Source organism: Zalophus californianus, chromosome 2, assembly GCF_009762305.2.
Source record: "Zalophus californianus isolate mZalCal1 chromosome 2, mZalCal1.pri.v2, whole genome shotgun sequence".
Classification (NCBI taxonomy): Eukaryota; Metazoa; Chordata; class Mammalia; order Carnivora; family Otariidae; genus Zalophus; species Zalophus californianus.
The window spans coordinates 163,579,346-163,595,257 of record NC_045596.1 but is presented as its reverse complement, the minus strand read 5'-3'; the positions used below and the strand labels follow the sequence as shown (position 1 = coordinate 163,595,257).

At 44.7% G+C, this 15,912-nt stretch overlaps 1 protein-coding gene across 3 annotated transcripts in view; it reads left to right on the top strand.

The window, feature by feature from the left end:
- Nucleotides 1-12,440, top strand: part of HGSNAT (heparan-alpha-glucosaminide N-acetyltransferase) — a 42,462-nt gene extending 30,022 nt beyond the window's left edge. For all 3 annotated transcript variants that reach the window (XM_027599036.1, XM_027599035.1, XM_027599037.2), the window contains 11 exons: nt 673-749; nt 1,481-1,511; nt 3,071-3,231; nt 4,397-4,512; nt 6,634-6,755; nt 7,144-7,270; nt 8,618-8,704; nt 10,443-10,520; nt 11,107-11,177; nt 11,275-11,387; nt 12,166-12,440. In XM_027599036.1, the coding sequence (XP_027454837.1) occupies nt 673-749; nt 1,481-1,511; nt 3,071-3,231; nt 4,397-4,512; nt 6,634-6,755; nt 7,144-7,270; nt 8,618-8,704; nt 10,443-10,520; nt 11,107-11,177; nt 11,275-11,387; nt 12,166-12,347 (1,165 nt within the window). In that variant the 3' untranslated portion in view covers nt 12,348-12,440. The remainder of the gene's footprint in view (nt 1-672; nt 750-1,480; nt 1,512-3,070; nt 3,232-4,396; nt 4,513-6,633; nt 6,756-7,143; nt 7,271-8,617; nt 8,705-10,442; nt 10,521-11,106; nt 11,178-11,274; nt 11,388-12,165) is intronic.
- Nucleotides 12,441-15,912: the final 3,472 nt, after the last annotated feature.

Below are 15,912 nucleotides of genomic sequence, written 5' to 3'. Positions count from 1 at the left end.
AGATGAGATGTTTGCAGATAGATGGGAACTAACATTTATTAAGTGCCTAAAATGTGCCAAGCACTGGTTAGGCGCCATGATATAGATTATTTTCCTCACTGGTCCCGGGGGTCCCTGTGGGCGTGTTCCCTCTCTTACAGAGAAGCACACTGAGGTAACTGATGAGAGTGTTGCCCTAATAAAGAGTTGAGGGTGCATGATTTGAGCCCTTAGCTCTAATGACTGTATGCCTTCTACTGCGGTTCTTTAACTTGCAATATCTAAGTAATTAGCACAGAATTGAGTGATTGGAAATGTTTTGCTTTGTTTTCAAGTTACACAGTTCAGTGTCAGTAAATTTCTCTTAAGAAATCATGTTGGAGGGCACCTGGGTGGCTCAGTCGGTTGAACGTCTGACTCTTGATCTCAGCTCAGGTCTTGATCTCATGGTGGTGAGTTCGAGCCCCATGTGGAGCCTAGTTAAAAAAAAAAAAAAAAGAAATCATGTTGGAAATGTTGGCAACAGAAGGTCTTTGTGTAGGGCCCTAATTGTAGTGATTAGACATAATAGTTTCCTGCTCTTTAAGTGTATCTGTGTTGTGACTGCCCTGTCAGTATGTGTGTCTCTTATCGTTGGGCCATTCCCTGTCACATGGGCAAGCCCTGAAAGTGTGCTTTTTTGCTGCTTTACAGGATAGCTCTCATCCTCATGGTCTTCGTTAATTATGGAGGAGGAAAATATTGGTACTTCAAACACTCAAGTTGGAATGGTAAGATATTTCCTAAAAGTAGTATTGCTTACGTAGGACCCCTCAGAGAAGTGTGGACAAGAGCATCTCTCAGCATCCCCTCAGGAGCTCAGAGACGAGGCCCCACCAGCGTCCTTTGAGTGCTGATCTCCTGCCCCCACAGACTGACCTTTAGATGATACTGTTCACCCTTTTGTTTAGTTCTTGCTTTCGTGTGCTGTAGCCTTGTAATGCTTCACTGTGATAACACATGGTTGCCCAAGTCTCTGTTGCAGGGCTGTGGGACTCTGCAGAGCCGTTAAGAATTTAGTTGTAAATGATTCTTGTCATATTCTAGATATGCCTTTTATTACAGCCACATGGGAGTTCTGCCTTCTAAGACTCATGGTCCTCCTCAGGGTGCCATTGAACTCAGGTTGGTCTGAGTGGTGCTGAGTAACGGCTGTGAATCTGACTCAGTAGTTGGTTTAAGAATGGATTTTGAATACCACAGCTTGAAGATAAGAGACTTGTCCAGACTTCTACTCTGGCTCTCCCATGCCCAGTCATGTTCTTAGGAAATACCTCAGGCCTGGTGACTGGTTCCAGAGTCCCCAGGGAGCGTCTGTGTGTTTTCACAGTGTTTTCCTGTGAACTCTCTATGTGAGTTTACTTTCCATATATATTAGTATATAATGGAGCCATTCTAGATTTAGGAAGTATTTACATTCTAGAGTCGTTTTCCTTATTCTTGTGCTTGTGTTATTCTCCAGGACTGACAGTGGCTGACCTCGTATTCCCATGGTGAGTTGCAGTCTACCACCAGCTCTTCCATAGGTCATCCAAGTGTCCAGCTGATGCTGGAGCCTTTCTCTGAAACCATCCTTGAGTTCTGGGCCGCAGAACTATGTGCGGCCTATGTTGCTCACAGGTCCTTCCAAAAGTTGTGTTACTGGATAGTTCTTATACTTGGTATAGGGCTTTTCTAAAACCTGCATATAAAAGATGAGTGATTTCACAGGGAACATTTTGTTATTGTAGATATGCTATACAAGATCCTGGATCTTGTAGGAAACCATAAATTCTGAATATGTAGTTAAATCCCACTAATCCTGAAAATAAGTATAAAAATCATATTTCCTAAAAGAAGTGTAGTATATTGGCATCAGGAGATTCTGATAAGTATGTAACAGGGCAATGATAGTATTAAATTAAAATTTAAAGTAATACAGGAGCGATGCACTCTGTCTCTGATCATCTGTGGCTTGTTCACCTTGTTAAGGGACCCTGATTCCTGTACAATGTGGGATTTGTGTCTTTGCCTGTGATGCTTTGAGTGACTTTGTCCATCTTTAGGAGGTAGTACTAGCTATTGGTTAATGTCTTTAGTTCCTTGTGTTTCATCACTAATAGGAACTCAGGGTTTCTTGTCGGGGAGCTGGGGTTCTAGTTTGAGATGGTTTTTGGGTAGGAGGAAGTTTTACATGCCTGAAGACCTGGTAATTATGTACATTCTTTTTTTAAAAAGATTTTATTTATTAGGAAGTGAGAGCGTGCATGAACAAGGGGCAAAGGCAGAGGGAGAAGCAGAATCCCTGCTGAGCAGGGAGCCCGACGCGGGGCTTGATCCCAGGACTCTGGGATCATGACCTGAGCCGAAGGCAGACGCTTAACCGATTGAGCCACCCAGGCTCCCCATTTATGTATATTCTTTACGAGGTTCCCTATGGGAAATGTGTTCCCGTTCCTGTTACTAGACACTTTTATCCAATTAGGTGACCCCAAGAAAGGAAGCCAGAGGACATCAAGGAATGTAGCAAGAGCAAACTCTCACCTCTATTAACCCCACGCTTAATCATCAGAAAGATTGCTATTCTGTCTTTTTTTAAAAAAGAGTTAATTTAGTATAGTAAAAGGGAAGAAAGGTATGCGGCTCAGACAAAATTAGAAAAAGTAATCTAGCTTTCGTTTTTCTTTCAGGAGAAAGAGTGAATTTAGAAATGATTGACATGTGTTGTTTGTTTCTCGGGGACTTTGAGGGCATGCTTCGGAATGTCCAGTTGTTTCGATTCTAGCATCTTTATCATTGTTTCTCTTTAATAATAAATGAGAGACTTGTCCTTGGAAATTGCAGTCAGCCCTGAAGAATTTTCCTTCTAGGATATGACTTGAAGGTGCACAAACCTTATAGTCCAACAGGGTTATGTTCTGATTCTTCCTTCAGTGTTATTTCAATAATTGGCTACTTTAGAAAAATCATGTATTGCTTCTTTTATGTAGTAGATTATAAAATATTAATGATATATAGACCAAAAAACCCACCCTAGAAATGACCACCTCTTAATAGCTGTCTTTTTTTCTAGGTTTGTCTTTATTATGGGGTCTTCAATTTTTCTATCAATGACTTCCATACTGCAGCGAGGATGTTCAAAATTCAGATTGCTGAGGAAAATTGCATGGAGGAGTTTCCTGTTAATCTGTATAGGAGTGGTCATTGTGAACCCCAATTATTGCCTTGGTCCATGTAAGTATTTTTCCCCCCACTATTAGTATACATTCCGGTTGAAATATGGAAGCTACATGTCGTAATTTAAAAGAAATATAATTCCTCCATCTCAGGTACCTGCAAAAAAGAACAGTTATTAGAAAAATGTATACCTGCTTGTATAACTTCGGGCATTATTGTTACTGTCTTGGGACTTCAGACCTGGGAAGAGCGTCTAAGACCATTCAGACCCTTCTGCTGTACAAAGGAAGACTCTGAGTCCCGGAGAGATTGAAGTGTTTTCTGTGGTTCTTCTAAGTGCAGCAACAGAGTAGTAGAGCCAGATCAGGTCACCTGGTTCTAGACCCTGCCCTCCTGCCACTTTGGATTCATCGACTTTCATAATCAGGCGATTGTGTGGTAGTTCAAGAATCCACCTTTGTCATCGCCTGTATGCTGCTGGGTTGCTGGGAAGGAATATCTTTGTTATTGTTTTAGCAGTGTGAGTGAGCTAGGAAGGCTGAGGGAAGGACACACACCCCTTGCTTGGAACCCACATCAGGGTCAGGGAAGGCAGTAGTTGGCTGTACTCAAGGGGCTTCCAGTGGCATTAGCAAAACAGGACACAATTGTCTGGACAATAGCCAGATGGTCCCCTTGGACAAGAAGCACTAAGAGTAGGCATTGGGAGGAGGTAGAGGTCACTTCCAGTTGGGGTCAGAAGGAAAGGTGTCACATAATAGTTGATTTGATGCCTCTCCAAAAAGTGGGCCACTGCTCCCAGGAGAATACATTGTAGGATTCATTACATGGTCACACTCTTCCGGTGATGTAGCCATGTAGCCTGTAAGATAGGGAGAGTCCCGTTGGTGGCCTGTGCTGGGTGGCCAGGCAAGTTGCGGGTGGATGTGAGAATTGCTTGAATCCGTACGCAGAACGACAAAGGGCCAGGAGAGGAACTTCAGGGCCCAGGCAGTCCTTGCTTTACCTCACACCCAAGGAACACATGTGTTCTTAGCCCCGTGTCCCAGCTGGCCACTTCCTGCTGGGAGTTTGAGCCAAGTCCCCTATGCCTATCTCCAAGAGCCTAGAAAGCAACTTAAGTGCAATGGAGGTATGTTTTCCCCCTTAGAAAACAATAATGTTGTCTTGGGCAGGAGGAGGAAAGCTGGCTAACACTTCACCTAATTTGTGCCTTCTGCAGTGTCTTGGGATAAGGTGCGAATTCCTGGCGTGCTCCAGAGGCTGGGGGTGACCTATTTTGTGGTTGCTGTGTTAGAGCTCATCTTTGCTAAACCTGTCCCTGAAAGTTGTGCCTCGGTGAGAAATCTGCTTTTAAACACAGGGTTGAGGGTGGGTGGGAATCACTGTATGATTTTCAGAACCCTCTTTAGTTCTGAGCACAGTACTTTATCTCAGTAGACTCCTTAACTCTGTTAGTCAAGTACATTCTTTTTTCCTTCAGTTAGTTATTTTCCTTTAGTCTTTACACCAATCCTTTTCTCTGTTATGGGGAAAAAAACACATAACATGAGATCTCCCCTCTTAATAAATTTTTAAATGTCCAGTAATCAAATGCTTTTTGATGGCATTAAATAATATCAGAATCATCTAGATTGCTAGTTCAGTCTTTGGGGGCATTATAGTACAAGATATATAGAAAACTCACAAAACATTTCAGTATCTGTATAGATGCTGTGAAGATTCAACTTGGAGGAAAAACGCCAAGGTAGGGTAGAGGAAAATGACAGTATCGTCTGTGGCTGTCCTTGGCTATTTCATATTTCTTATTTGTGGGAAGTATGTGAGAGCCTCACTTCTTTCACAATTGCTTTCTATCTTACTATAAATTGCTCTGTTGAATTAACGCAGGTGGAGCTTTTTCCCCCTAGTAGAGAGAAAAACTCAGGAAGAAATGTTTAAATTCTTCCACTTGGGGTCCTTAATAAATTAATATTGCTGAATTTATTTTCTAGCTCCTTTCTGTATATGTAACTAGCAGATTCATCACTGAACCCCAGATTTTCTTGGCTCTTCCTGTAATGATGGCTTGGTTATATGTCCTTGGAGTGCATTGGATTATTCATTTACCTGCTCTGTCCGCTGTGTCATTGTATGTGTACCCTCTGCTGTGGGTGTTCTTGAGGTGAAGTGAGACTAGACATGAATGCAGGCTTGGTTAGTCACATGGGACCTAAGATCTGTGGAGAATTCGTCTGCCGCCCCCACAATGGAGTGAGGGTTTGGGTGGGCCACCAAGAATAGGTGGGCTGTACTCCTCCTTCCTTCAGTCACGACAGCTCCAAAAGTTTAAATTTCATTTTCCTTTCTTAAAATGTATTTTTTTAATTAACATATAACGTATTGTTCGATTCAGGGGTACAGGTCTGTGATTCATCAGTCTTACACAATTCACAGCGCTCACCATAGTACATACCCTCCCCAATGTTTTAAAATGTATTTTAGCTTTTTTAATGACACCTGTATTGAGATATATTGCACATACCAAAAAACTCACAAGTTTGAAGCATGCAATTCAATGATATTTAGTATATTCACAGAGTTGTGCAGTCATCACCACTACCCAATTCTAGAACATTTTCATTACCCCACAAGAAACCCTGTACTCACTGCCAGTCACTCACTGTTCTCCACGACCCCCCCAGCCCCAGGCAACCCCTCATCTACTTTCTGTCTCTGTAGATTTACCTATTTTGACGTTTCATATACATGGAATTATACAATATGTGCCTTTCTGTTTGGTTTCTTTCACGTAGCATATTTTTCAAGGGCCATGTATTGGTGCTTTATTCCTTTTACTGCTGAATAATACTCTATTTTATGAATGTACCACTTTTTAGATATATTCATCAGTTGATGAGCATTTGACTTATTTCCATTCTTTGGCTAGTATGAATAAAGATTCCATGTATATTTGTGTACAAGTTTTTGTGTGAACATCTGTTTTCAGTTCTCTTGGGTATAGGAGTAGAATTGTCCAGTGATTTCTTTTTTCTTTTTTTTTTCCCCTAAGATTTTATTTCTTTATTTATTTAGAGGGCGAGCATGAGTGGAGGGAGGGGCAGAGGGAGGGGGGAGAGAGAATCCCAAGCAGACTCCATGCTGAGCACAGAGCCAGGTGCAGGGCTTGATCTCGCCTGAGCCAAAATCAAGAGTTGGACACTTAACTGACTGAGCCATCCAGGCATCCCATCCAGTGATATATTTTTAACTAATGTTTTACTATGATATTTCATGGAGAGGGGCAGGTAGACCACATAATATATATGAAATAAACATGCATCTATTTTTGTATTACTCCCATAAAGGCCAACAGAAGAATCACCAGGAATTTCCTGAATACATTTACTGCATATTTTTTCCTCTTCTACTTACATGTAGTTCATATTATGTTTTTTTTTTTTATAACCCCTCACTCAGGAGAGAAGCTGCTTTTCCCTTCGAGACATCATCTTCAGCTGGCCCCAGTGGCTCTTCATTCTGATGCTGGAAAGCATTTGGCTGGGCTTGACATTCTTCTTGCCTGTTCCTGGATGTCCTACGTAAGTGAGCCCACGGAGGTAATCCCTTTTTGCATGTCCTTTTCTGTCAAGTCAGAGCTTCTGGGGTGAGAGCTTGCAGATTTCCCGAGGGAGAGGAACTCGGTTTCACTCTTTCTTCTCCTTTGAGGCATTGTGTGTATGGGTGAGGAGTTTGGTGTATGTCCAGAGGAATGTCTCTGTGAGGCTTTTTCCGGGTCTGTTTGAAGGGAAGTTGGGCTGCCCACCTTAGCTTGTGGGGAGTAGTCAAGTCAGAAGAGCATCGGTGAGGAGTGCATGGCACCGAGGGGTCTCCGTGTTTGAGGCTCCTTGTTGGGCTGCAACAGTTGCCAGGATAAGCCTTATTCCCGCTGAAGTCTTGTCAATTAAGTACGTGTTTTCACTTTCCCAGTGGTTATCTCGGCCCTGGTGGCATTGGAGATTTGGGGAAGTATCCAAATTGTACCGGAGGAGCTGCTGGCTACATTGACCGCCTGCTTCTGGGTGATGACCACATTTACCAGCATCCTTCTTCGGCTGTGAGTGAGCCTCACTTGCACTTTGAGCTAGACCCGTGGGACCTCTGAAGTGAAGGAAAACAGAAAGGGCTGGCCAACTGGAGACTTTGTCCATTTAACAAACTATGATGGGAACTAATTTCTATTTGAAAAGTTCGCTGAGTTAGGAAATGTAATGTTTATTATGGGGCCGTGTGTATCCATTACTTTGGATTTGAGAGTGCAAATGCAGTGGATCAAGCATGTGGCGGCGTGCTTTTCCCTGTGGCTCAGGTCAGACTTCCTGGCCGCAGACTCTGAGGCCGAGATTCGTGTGCAGGAAGCTTATCAGGCCGTCCTTTTGGGATCAGCCCCTGCTGGGGATCAGAGGAAGCAGGAATGGGCAGAAAGGGTAGCTGGACTGGCTGGTAGTCACACAAGGCCTTAGCTCATCTCCTGGGGGGTAGACTGGTGCTTTAGAGTTGTTCTGAATTGGAGTGAGGCATCCGGCCATTGGATGCGGACTGCCCTCAGCCGGGGAGTGTGACTCCTGGAGAGGCAGCTCTCTTTAGTCAAGGACAGATCCAGAAAAGGGACTTGGCTGAGAGCTTTTGGCCATTAATATTTCTACCAGCTCAGGGAATGAATACTTTTGTCCTGAGAGGGGTGGGCAGGGGGATATCTGAGTAATGCACTGTGGGATCCACCACTGTCCATTGCCAAATGTCTGCAGTTTCTACATGAATGTTTGTTTTATAACAAAATAATACAGATATATTTTTAAATGTTATTTGCCATAAAGAAAGTTAGAAAGGAACAGCTTTTTTCTTGTTTTTGTTTTTAAGATTTTATTTATTTAAGAGAGAGAGAGCAATCAAGAGAGCACAAGCAGGAGGAGGGGCAGAGGGAGAGGGAGAAGTAGGCTCCTGCTGAGCAGGGAGCCTAACATAGGGCTCGATCCCAGGACCCTGATATCATGACCTGAGCTGAAAGCAGACACTTAACCAACTGAGCCACCCAGGCATCCCAGGAACAGCTTTTTGATGTTACAGTAGGGTTGACCAAAGGGAATAAACCTGACAGTTAGGAAGGTATTATGCGCAGTGTTGGAACCGGTTAGGGATGCCTCAAGTCACTGGCCCCTGAAGTTGAAGTGACTGCTCTGGGTCATGGCTCATCCCTGGGCTCTGTGTTCCCTTCTGGTATCACACACCCCACACTTTGTTGATTAGAAGTATTCTGCCTATAATCCCCACAAGTTGTCCATGAATTTCTGCAGTAAAAATGAAAAACATTGAATTCTGGAGTGTATTCAGGTTTGTATTTGATCTCCGAATTGTTTGCATGCATTTCATGGTGAGTTCTGCCTTCTTTTTCTGTTTTGTTAAGGTGCTTTATCACACTGAGGTGGCCTATGATCCAGAGGGAATTTTAGGGACCATCAACTCCATTGTGATGGCATTTTTAGGAATTCAGGTATTTGTTCATTTCATTAGGGTGTACATTTTTCTGACAGTTCATGATTATTCATTCATCACTAATTCAAAAACTATTTCATTAAAACAAGTAATTGGAAACATACCTTCTATGGTCTAATAAATTCTGTTACATGTGACAGATTGTCAGAACTAGAAATTGCTAAAATTCAGCACATGGAAATAATTAGGTATAATTCCTATATCTCCCCCCCGCCCCCCGCAATTCTCCTTGTTTATATGGCTTATTTTAGCAATGGAGACAGAGTAGTTTCTGGGTAAAAGGTCTCCCTGCTGGAGTGTGCAGAATGTTTGCGTACTGGTGGTGTTGGGAAGTCCCTGTGTCCCCTCTTGTCACATTTATTTCTTTGTGCACACTCTGTATGGTTTCAGGTTATGCATATTGTATGCCAAAGTCAATACAGGTTGTTCTTGGTTTATCTCACATGCAAATTTGTTAAAATTCTGAGCAGTCTAGATTTTTTTCCCCCCTAAAGTTCTCCTTATTGGTGTTTGAAACTACTATTTGAGCAGAGCTAATTGGGGGGGGGGAAAAGCATGTAAAGCAGCTGATGGAAGGCTCTGATGAAAATATTCATGTCCATGTGGCTTTTGAGTACCTGAAATGTGGCTAGTATGACCAAGGAATGAAATTTTAAATTTAATTTCAAATAGTCTCTGGTGGCTAGTGGCTGCCATATTGGGTAGTGCAGGTCTAAGGCATGTAAGTTTTGGCGATTCAGATTTAGAAATACTGTTCTATACTCACCTCTGTAGCACTTTATAGTTCACAGTGGGTGCTTTCACATATATTCATTTAATCCCTGCATCTGCAGATCTGCAGGGGTGAATCTGCGCCACAAGAGCAGCCTGGGGTAGGGTTAGGAGTGCAGACCTGAGGCCACACGGGATGGGCTTGAACCCTGCTCTACCACTTTCCAGCTGGGTAGCCTCGGGCATGTTTATCCCTCTGTGCTCTGATAGCAACTACTTCAGGAAGGTGTGGAGAGGATTGAATGAGTTAATTCATGTAAAATTCTAAGAACTGGCACATAGAAAACATTCATAAATTTTAGCTTTAGTTAGAAATTATTATGAACATTTTCTTATTCTTTGATGTTTTTCAGAAATTAATTCCTAATTTCAAGGGATTTTAGGCAAAGTCCAGATTGTACTGTTTCTGTTTCTGTCCCGGTCCCTCTTCTGTACTGTCCCGGTCCCTCTTCTGTACTGCTGCCAGACCGGGCCGTCCAGCAGGCCAGTCTGAGCTGGTCCCTTCTTACTGTTTTTTTGGGGTGGGGCAGAAGTGACTTTCCTCAGCTCCTTCTCACGCACGGGAGAAAGCCCATGCCTCACCAGTGAGACCCACAAACCTACCTGCCTCCCACCTTCCTGCCCTTCCCAACCCTTTAGCCTGTCTCACTGACCTGCAGCTCAGGGACGCATGGTCTTTTAGCCATTTGACCTGTTTCTGTGCATGCTGTTCCATTCTGCCCAGGATGCCCTTCCTGCCCGTAGCCTCAGCCGGACGGCACTTCCTCCCTGGCGTCTCCTCCCATCCTCCCTAGGATGGCCAGCCGTCAAGGGCAGGGGTGACGTTCCATTCCTCTCGGTAATCCCCGCATCTAGCAGCTTGCCTGGCAGATGAGTCTGTCTGTTGAGTGATTAGGACAGTGGATGAACACGAAACGAATATACTTTAAGCAGTTCTCTTGGTCAATCTGTGTTTTCTTCTCCAGGCAGGAAAAATACTCTTGTATTACAAGGATCAGACCAAAGACATTCTGATCAGATTCACTGCCTGGTGTTGTTTTCTAGTAAGTAACTGGTAAAATCCCGTCCATACATGTTTCAAAGAAAGAAAACGCTCAGCAGCACTGGACAGCAGCTGTGACCACAGCACAGGAGTTACATTCTCCACCAGAACAGCGGAGGAGAGGAACACATCTTCACACCTGAACTCTCAGGTTTATTTTCTTAGGCAAATGTCTTTATAAGTAAGAGTGTTTGCCGCCTAACGGCCAGCCGGAATGTGACGAAATAGTGTGGGTCCCGGTGGGGAGCCAGGCCAGGAAGAGCAGGGTAACAGCTTTCGGAAGTCCGCTTCCAGATTTCCCGGTGACGGAGAGTTGAAAGTTGGGCTGTTCATTTTATCCCTCACGTTTCCTCTCTAATTTATTTACTAGTTTACCTTCGACTCAAGAGAATGCTTTGGAGAGTTTTATTTTGGAGAATATTTTTAGTTATGCATCTTGAAAATAGTTTTCCAGTTAAAAGAATAAAATATAAGACACAATTTTCAGCCCTCCCTAAGTAATTAAATAACATATTTTCCAGTTTTGAAACACAGTTGTTTTTTGAGATAATGTAAAAAAAACTAATATCCTTCTCCCCCTTTTGTAGGGGCTTATTTCTGTTGCTTTGACGAAAATTTCCGAAAATGAAGGCTTTATTCCAATAAACAAAAATCTGTGGTAGGTACAGAAAACAGAGTAATTTTAATGTTGGGTCGATGTTGCTGATGCTGGATATACTCCTCAGGAGCCCTGAAACACCTCATTCGCCTTGTAGGTCCATTTCGTATGTCACCACACTGAGCTCCTTTGCCTTCTTCATCCTGCTTATCCTGTACCCCATCGTAGATGTGAAGGGACTGTGGACGGGAACCCCATTCTTCTACCCAGGTAAACAAACCTCTAAGCTCAGAGTTGATTTGAAAGATTATTTATTTAAGAGAGAGAGAGAGAGCATGTACATGCAGGGTGGGGAGGGGCAGAAGGAGAGAGAGAGAGACTGAGAGAGGAAATCTCAAGCAGACTCCACACTGAGCATAGATCCCACCTCGGGGCCAGATCCCAGGACCTTGTGATCATGACCTGAGCCAAAACCAAGAGTCGGATGCTTAACCGACTGAGCCACTTAGGCGCCCTAGACCCAGTCATTTCAGTGACTCACTTCAGCCCTCCAGTTCTAGTGACAGTTACATTTTTCTGACCTCAAATTTCTGGTCTAGAAAAGATAAGTTCATGATTTTGGCTCTCCTTGTAGATTTACTAATCAAGAATTACATCATTATAAATATTTTCTGATTTTTTTTTTTTTTTTTTTTTTATTTGAGAGAGAGAGAATGAGAGATAGAGAGCACGAGAGGGAAGAGGGTCAGAGGGAGAAGCAGACTCCCCGCCGAGCAGGGAGCCCGATGCGGGACTCGATCCCGGGACTCCAGGATCATGACCTGAGCCGAAGGCAGTCGCTTAACCAACTGAGCCACCCAGGCGCCCTATTTTCTGATTTTTGATCTAGCTTATACTTAAGTATTTAAGATATGCATTACTTATTTTGGGCAGTAGCCAATAATGTGTGTGCTTTTTGTTATTTTTCATTGGACTAAAGTCAAATTTCAAGAATTAAATAGATCAGATGTGACTCAGGAAAATATTATTTTCTGTATCTCTCCTCCAGGAATGAACTCTATTCTGGTGTACGTTGGCCACGAGGTGTTTGAGAACTACTTCCCCTTTCAGTGGAAGCTGCAGGACAACCAGTCACACAAAGAACATCTAACTCAGAACATAGTTGCCACTGCTGTTTGGGTGCTCATTGCCTACATTCTCTATAAAAAGAAGGTTTTTTGGAAAATCTGACAGCTCCAGCTGAAATGTGTTGCTGGCAGACTCTAGTGGGCCTGGGGGGAATGTTGAAGCAGCCTTTATTAAAGGGAACCGTGAATTATAAAATCAGTAGGATGTGTATTTCCTGATGATTGGGGAACATGCTGATGCGCTCTGGCTGGTGTACTATGACGCGGCTGTTCATCAGAACTCTGTGTATTTGAGACTTAGATGTTTGGAATATAATTGTCTTTTTTCTCCATCTGTAAATGGATATATTTAGAACTTCATTTTAAGGATTTCTCATTTAATTCTTCAAAAGGAAACTGCCATGGGCATTTTCCTTGTGTGACGGATAAAACAACCTAAAGTCTAATTTTTATTGATCTTGTTTTCCTGTAGACTGCCTTTCCAAGTGCACACATGCCAACCAAGAAGACCATCATTTCTGTTGTGGCTGATCAAATGGGATGTGTAGCGATGCAGCCTAATATTTTTTGTGGCTAAGTGCAGTATAATATTTCAAGAAAGAGTAATTTCCTTTTCAGATCTGCACAGCGTTGGTGGGTCCAAAAATGCCTTTCTATTGGCAGGCATTCTCTCCTTTTCCCCACTTGGAAAAGATGTTAAAATATAGATGTGTTATTCCCAGCCACTCTTGCTTATAGTTACAATACTCACGTACCTGTTCGGCTGTGTCCCCACTCGTCTTTCTCACTGTGTGTCTAGATGGTGGCTGGCACCCGGGGCTATAGTATGGCAGAGAAGAGCACAGTCTTTCTTGTGGCGCCAGCTTTGCTATCCTTGCCGTGTGAGATGTCTGCCAGTCCCGTGGCCTCGCTGGGCCTCTGTTCCCTCATCTGTGAAATGAGGGAGATAGTGATGTCTCTCTGGTGCCTTCCAGCTCTTAAGCTCATTGAGGTGGGATACATCAAGAGCTTTTCTGAAATCCTTAGGAAAATAATTTTATTACAGAAAACTCTTCAAGATAAATGATAATGAAAAGGTTAAAAAACCCCACCTCTCATTGGAGTGAATCTTTTCAGAGTGGCCCTGCACGGTGGAGGCACTTTCCTGTGGGCATCACAAAACTGAAGAAATAGTTTCTCAGGAGTGAAGACAGGAGACCACGCAGAGAGAAACAGCACTTTTCATATGATGCATCATCATGCTTAACGAATTTTCTGTGAGAATTCTGTCCGGAGGAACAGGCGGAATAGGTTGTCAGCCCACCCTTCCGCGGTGAGACGGGGCCACCTCCACGTGGCTTCAGCCGTCACCACAGCACGGACGACTCTCTGGCCTGTGTGGACCTCTGCCCCGAACCCTCAGCCCCACTCGTCACTGCCCGCGGGACCCTCCGCCCGGACGCCCGCCGGCACGCCAGCACCCCGTCTTCCCGCCTCTCTGCCCAAATTCACACTTTCCCTCTGCATTTTCCTAGCTCCGTGAATGGCTCTTCCTCTGGCTCTAACTGTGAAACTCCGTCACTTTTCACTCACCTTACCTCCTCTATGCCCCCTTTTCCATGCTCCGCCATTCCCGGGTCTTCCACCTGAAACTCCTGTCTTCTCGCTGCCGCTGCCTTGTCGCTCTAGTCCGGGCCTCCGTCCCTCAGTCCTTCCTCTGTCAAGTCACTATCCGTCGCCTCCAGGTTAAGCTTTATGCAGCAAGAGCTCGGGTAAGACCCCCTCCATACAAAATCTTCCCTCGAAGTTGGAACCGCTTTGCCGGACGTGTGTATAGTATATACAACCACCCTCGGGGACGCGGGACACGTCTTCCGGCTGCCTGACCCGCCCGCGCCCCGCCCGCGCCCCGCCCGCGCCCCGCCCGCGCCCCGCCCGCGCCCCGCCCGCGCCCCGCCCGCGCCCCGCCCGCGCCCCGCCCCCAAGCCCGCACCCCGCACCCCGGGCCCCGCCTCCGCCAGCCAGCCAGGCTCCTCCCCGCCCAGCACTTAGCACCTCCTGCTTCTGACTTTGGAGTCTTCCTGCTTTGCTTTTTCCCCTTAATTTTCCCCTGGGTACACTTGACCTTTAGACCCACTACTTCTGAAACACCTTCTCTAATCTCGTATTCTCATCCAAAAGTAGTATTTTCTTCCTCTCAAAGTACCTTACTCATGGCGTTTTACCGCTTTCTACCTGGTATCATAGTTACACTTGTGTACCTGTCTCATTTCCCGCACTAGACGGTCAGCTTGTTAAGGGCAAGAATTATGTCTTGTTCATCTGTATATGACTCATGGTGCGCACACAGTGCCTCGTACTTAGGCGCTAAATAAACATTTATCAAAGCAAAGCAATGGTGGTTTTTGTTTTTAATATTTAAGTGCTGATAAAATTACTGTGTCCTGAGTGCCCCATGAAAATGTTCCTTTTGTTAATGTGTAAGGGGACAGTTGGTGAGGAAACCTGCTGCCCCCTTCTCTTGCAGTGAGTCATCGTGGATGGTCACACTGTGTCATCCCAAGTCCTGGCAAGTCAGGCTGAGTTGGGTCTCTCTGGATGAGTTATCCAGAAGCATTTCTCTCTTTTTCTTTTTTATGACAGAGAGCGCAAGAGAGCGCAAGCAGGGGGAGCAGCAGGCTCCCCATTGAGCAGGGAGCCCAATTTGGGGCTCAATAACAGGACCCTGAGATCATGACCTGAGCCGAAGGCGGAAGCCTAACCTACTGAGCCACCCAGGGGCCCCTCCAGAAGCATTTCTTGAATAGGGGAATATATATCAGGGTGTATTGAACGGTAGGGACAAGGAAATCCTGATTCAGCTGGGTTTTAAGGAAAACTTGGCTCATACAAGAAGGCCTGAGGTGGGCTGGCTCCAGCTCACTTGCCTGTGAGGCCAGCGCACCATGACAGCCACACATACTCAGGGACCATGACACCCACCCAAAGGACAGGGCATCTCCTTTTGTGCATCTCATCACTTCGTTAGACTGAAAACCCTCCCCAGAAGCCTCTCAGTAGCCACCTCCTTGTGTCTCACTGGCTACGAGCCTCTCATCTGACTCGTGAAACCAGCTGTGACAAGGGACTGTGGACTGATGAGCCCACAGCATGGCTACATGGACGACCTGCTTTGGCAGGGGACGAGTGTGCCTGAGTGAGTGGCACAGTCAGGAGAGTGTCTTACAGGGAAGTCGGGGTCGAGTTTTGTTTTGTTTTTTTTTTTTAAAGATTTTATTTATTTATTTGACAGAGACAGAGATAGCGAGAGCAGGAACACAAGCAGGGGGAGTGGGAGAGGGAGAAGCAGGCTTCCTGCTGAGCAGGGAGCCCGATGTGGGACTCGAGCCCAGGACCCTGGGACCATGACCTGAGCCCAAGGCAGATGCTACGATTAACAACTGAGCCACCCAGGCGCCCCTGGGTCGAGTTCTTAAAGTAATCAAGTAATAAAGCCCAAAATACTGTTCTAGAGTAGGGATGTAGTACTTGGATGTCGTTTATTCATTTTTTTGTACTTCCATTTATTTATATGTTTATATTTATAATTAAGTGAATAAATTGTTGCTCTTATACTTTTTGTCTTTTCACTCTGGCCAATAAAGGGCATCTTTTATAAATGTGCGATAATCCAGGATGTATTAAAGGGT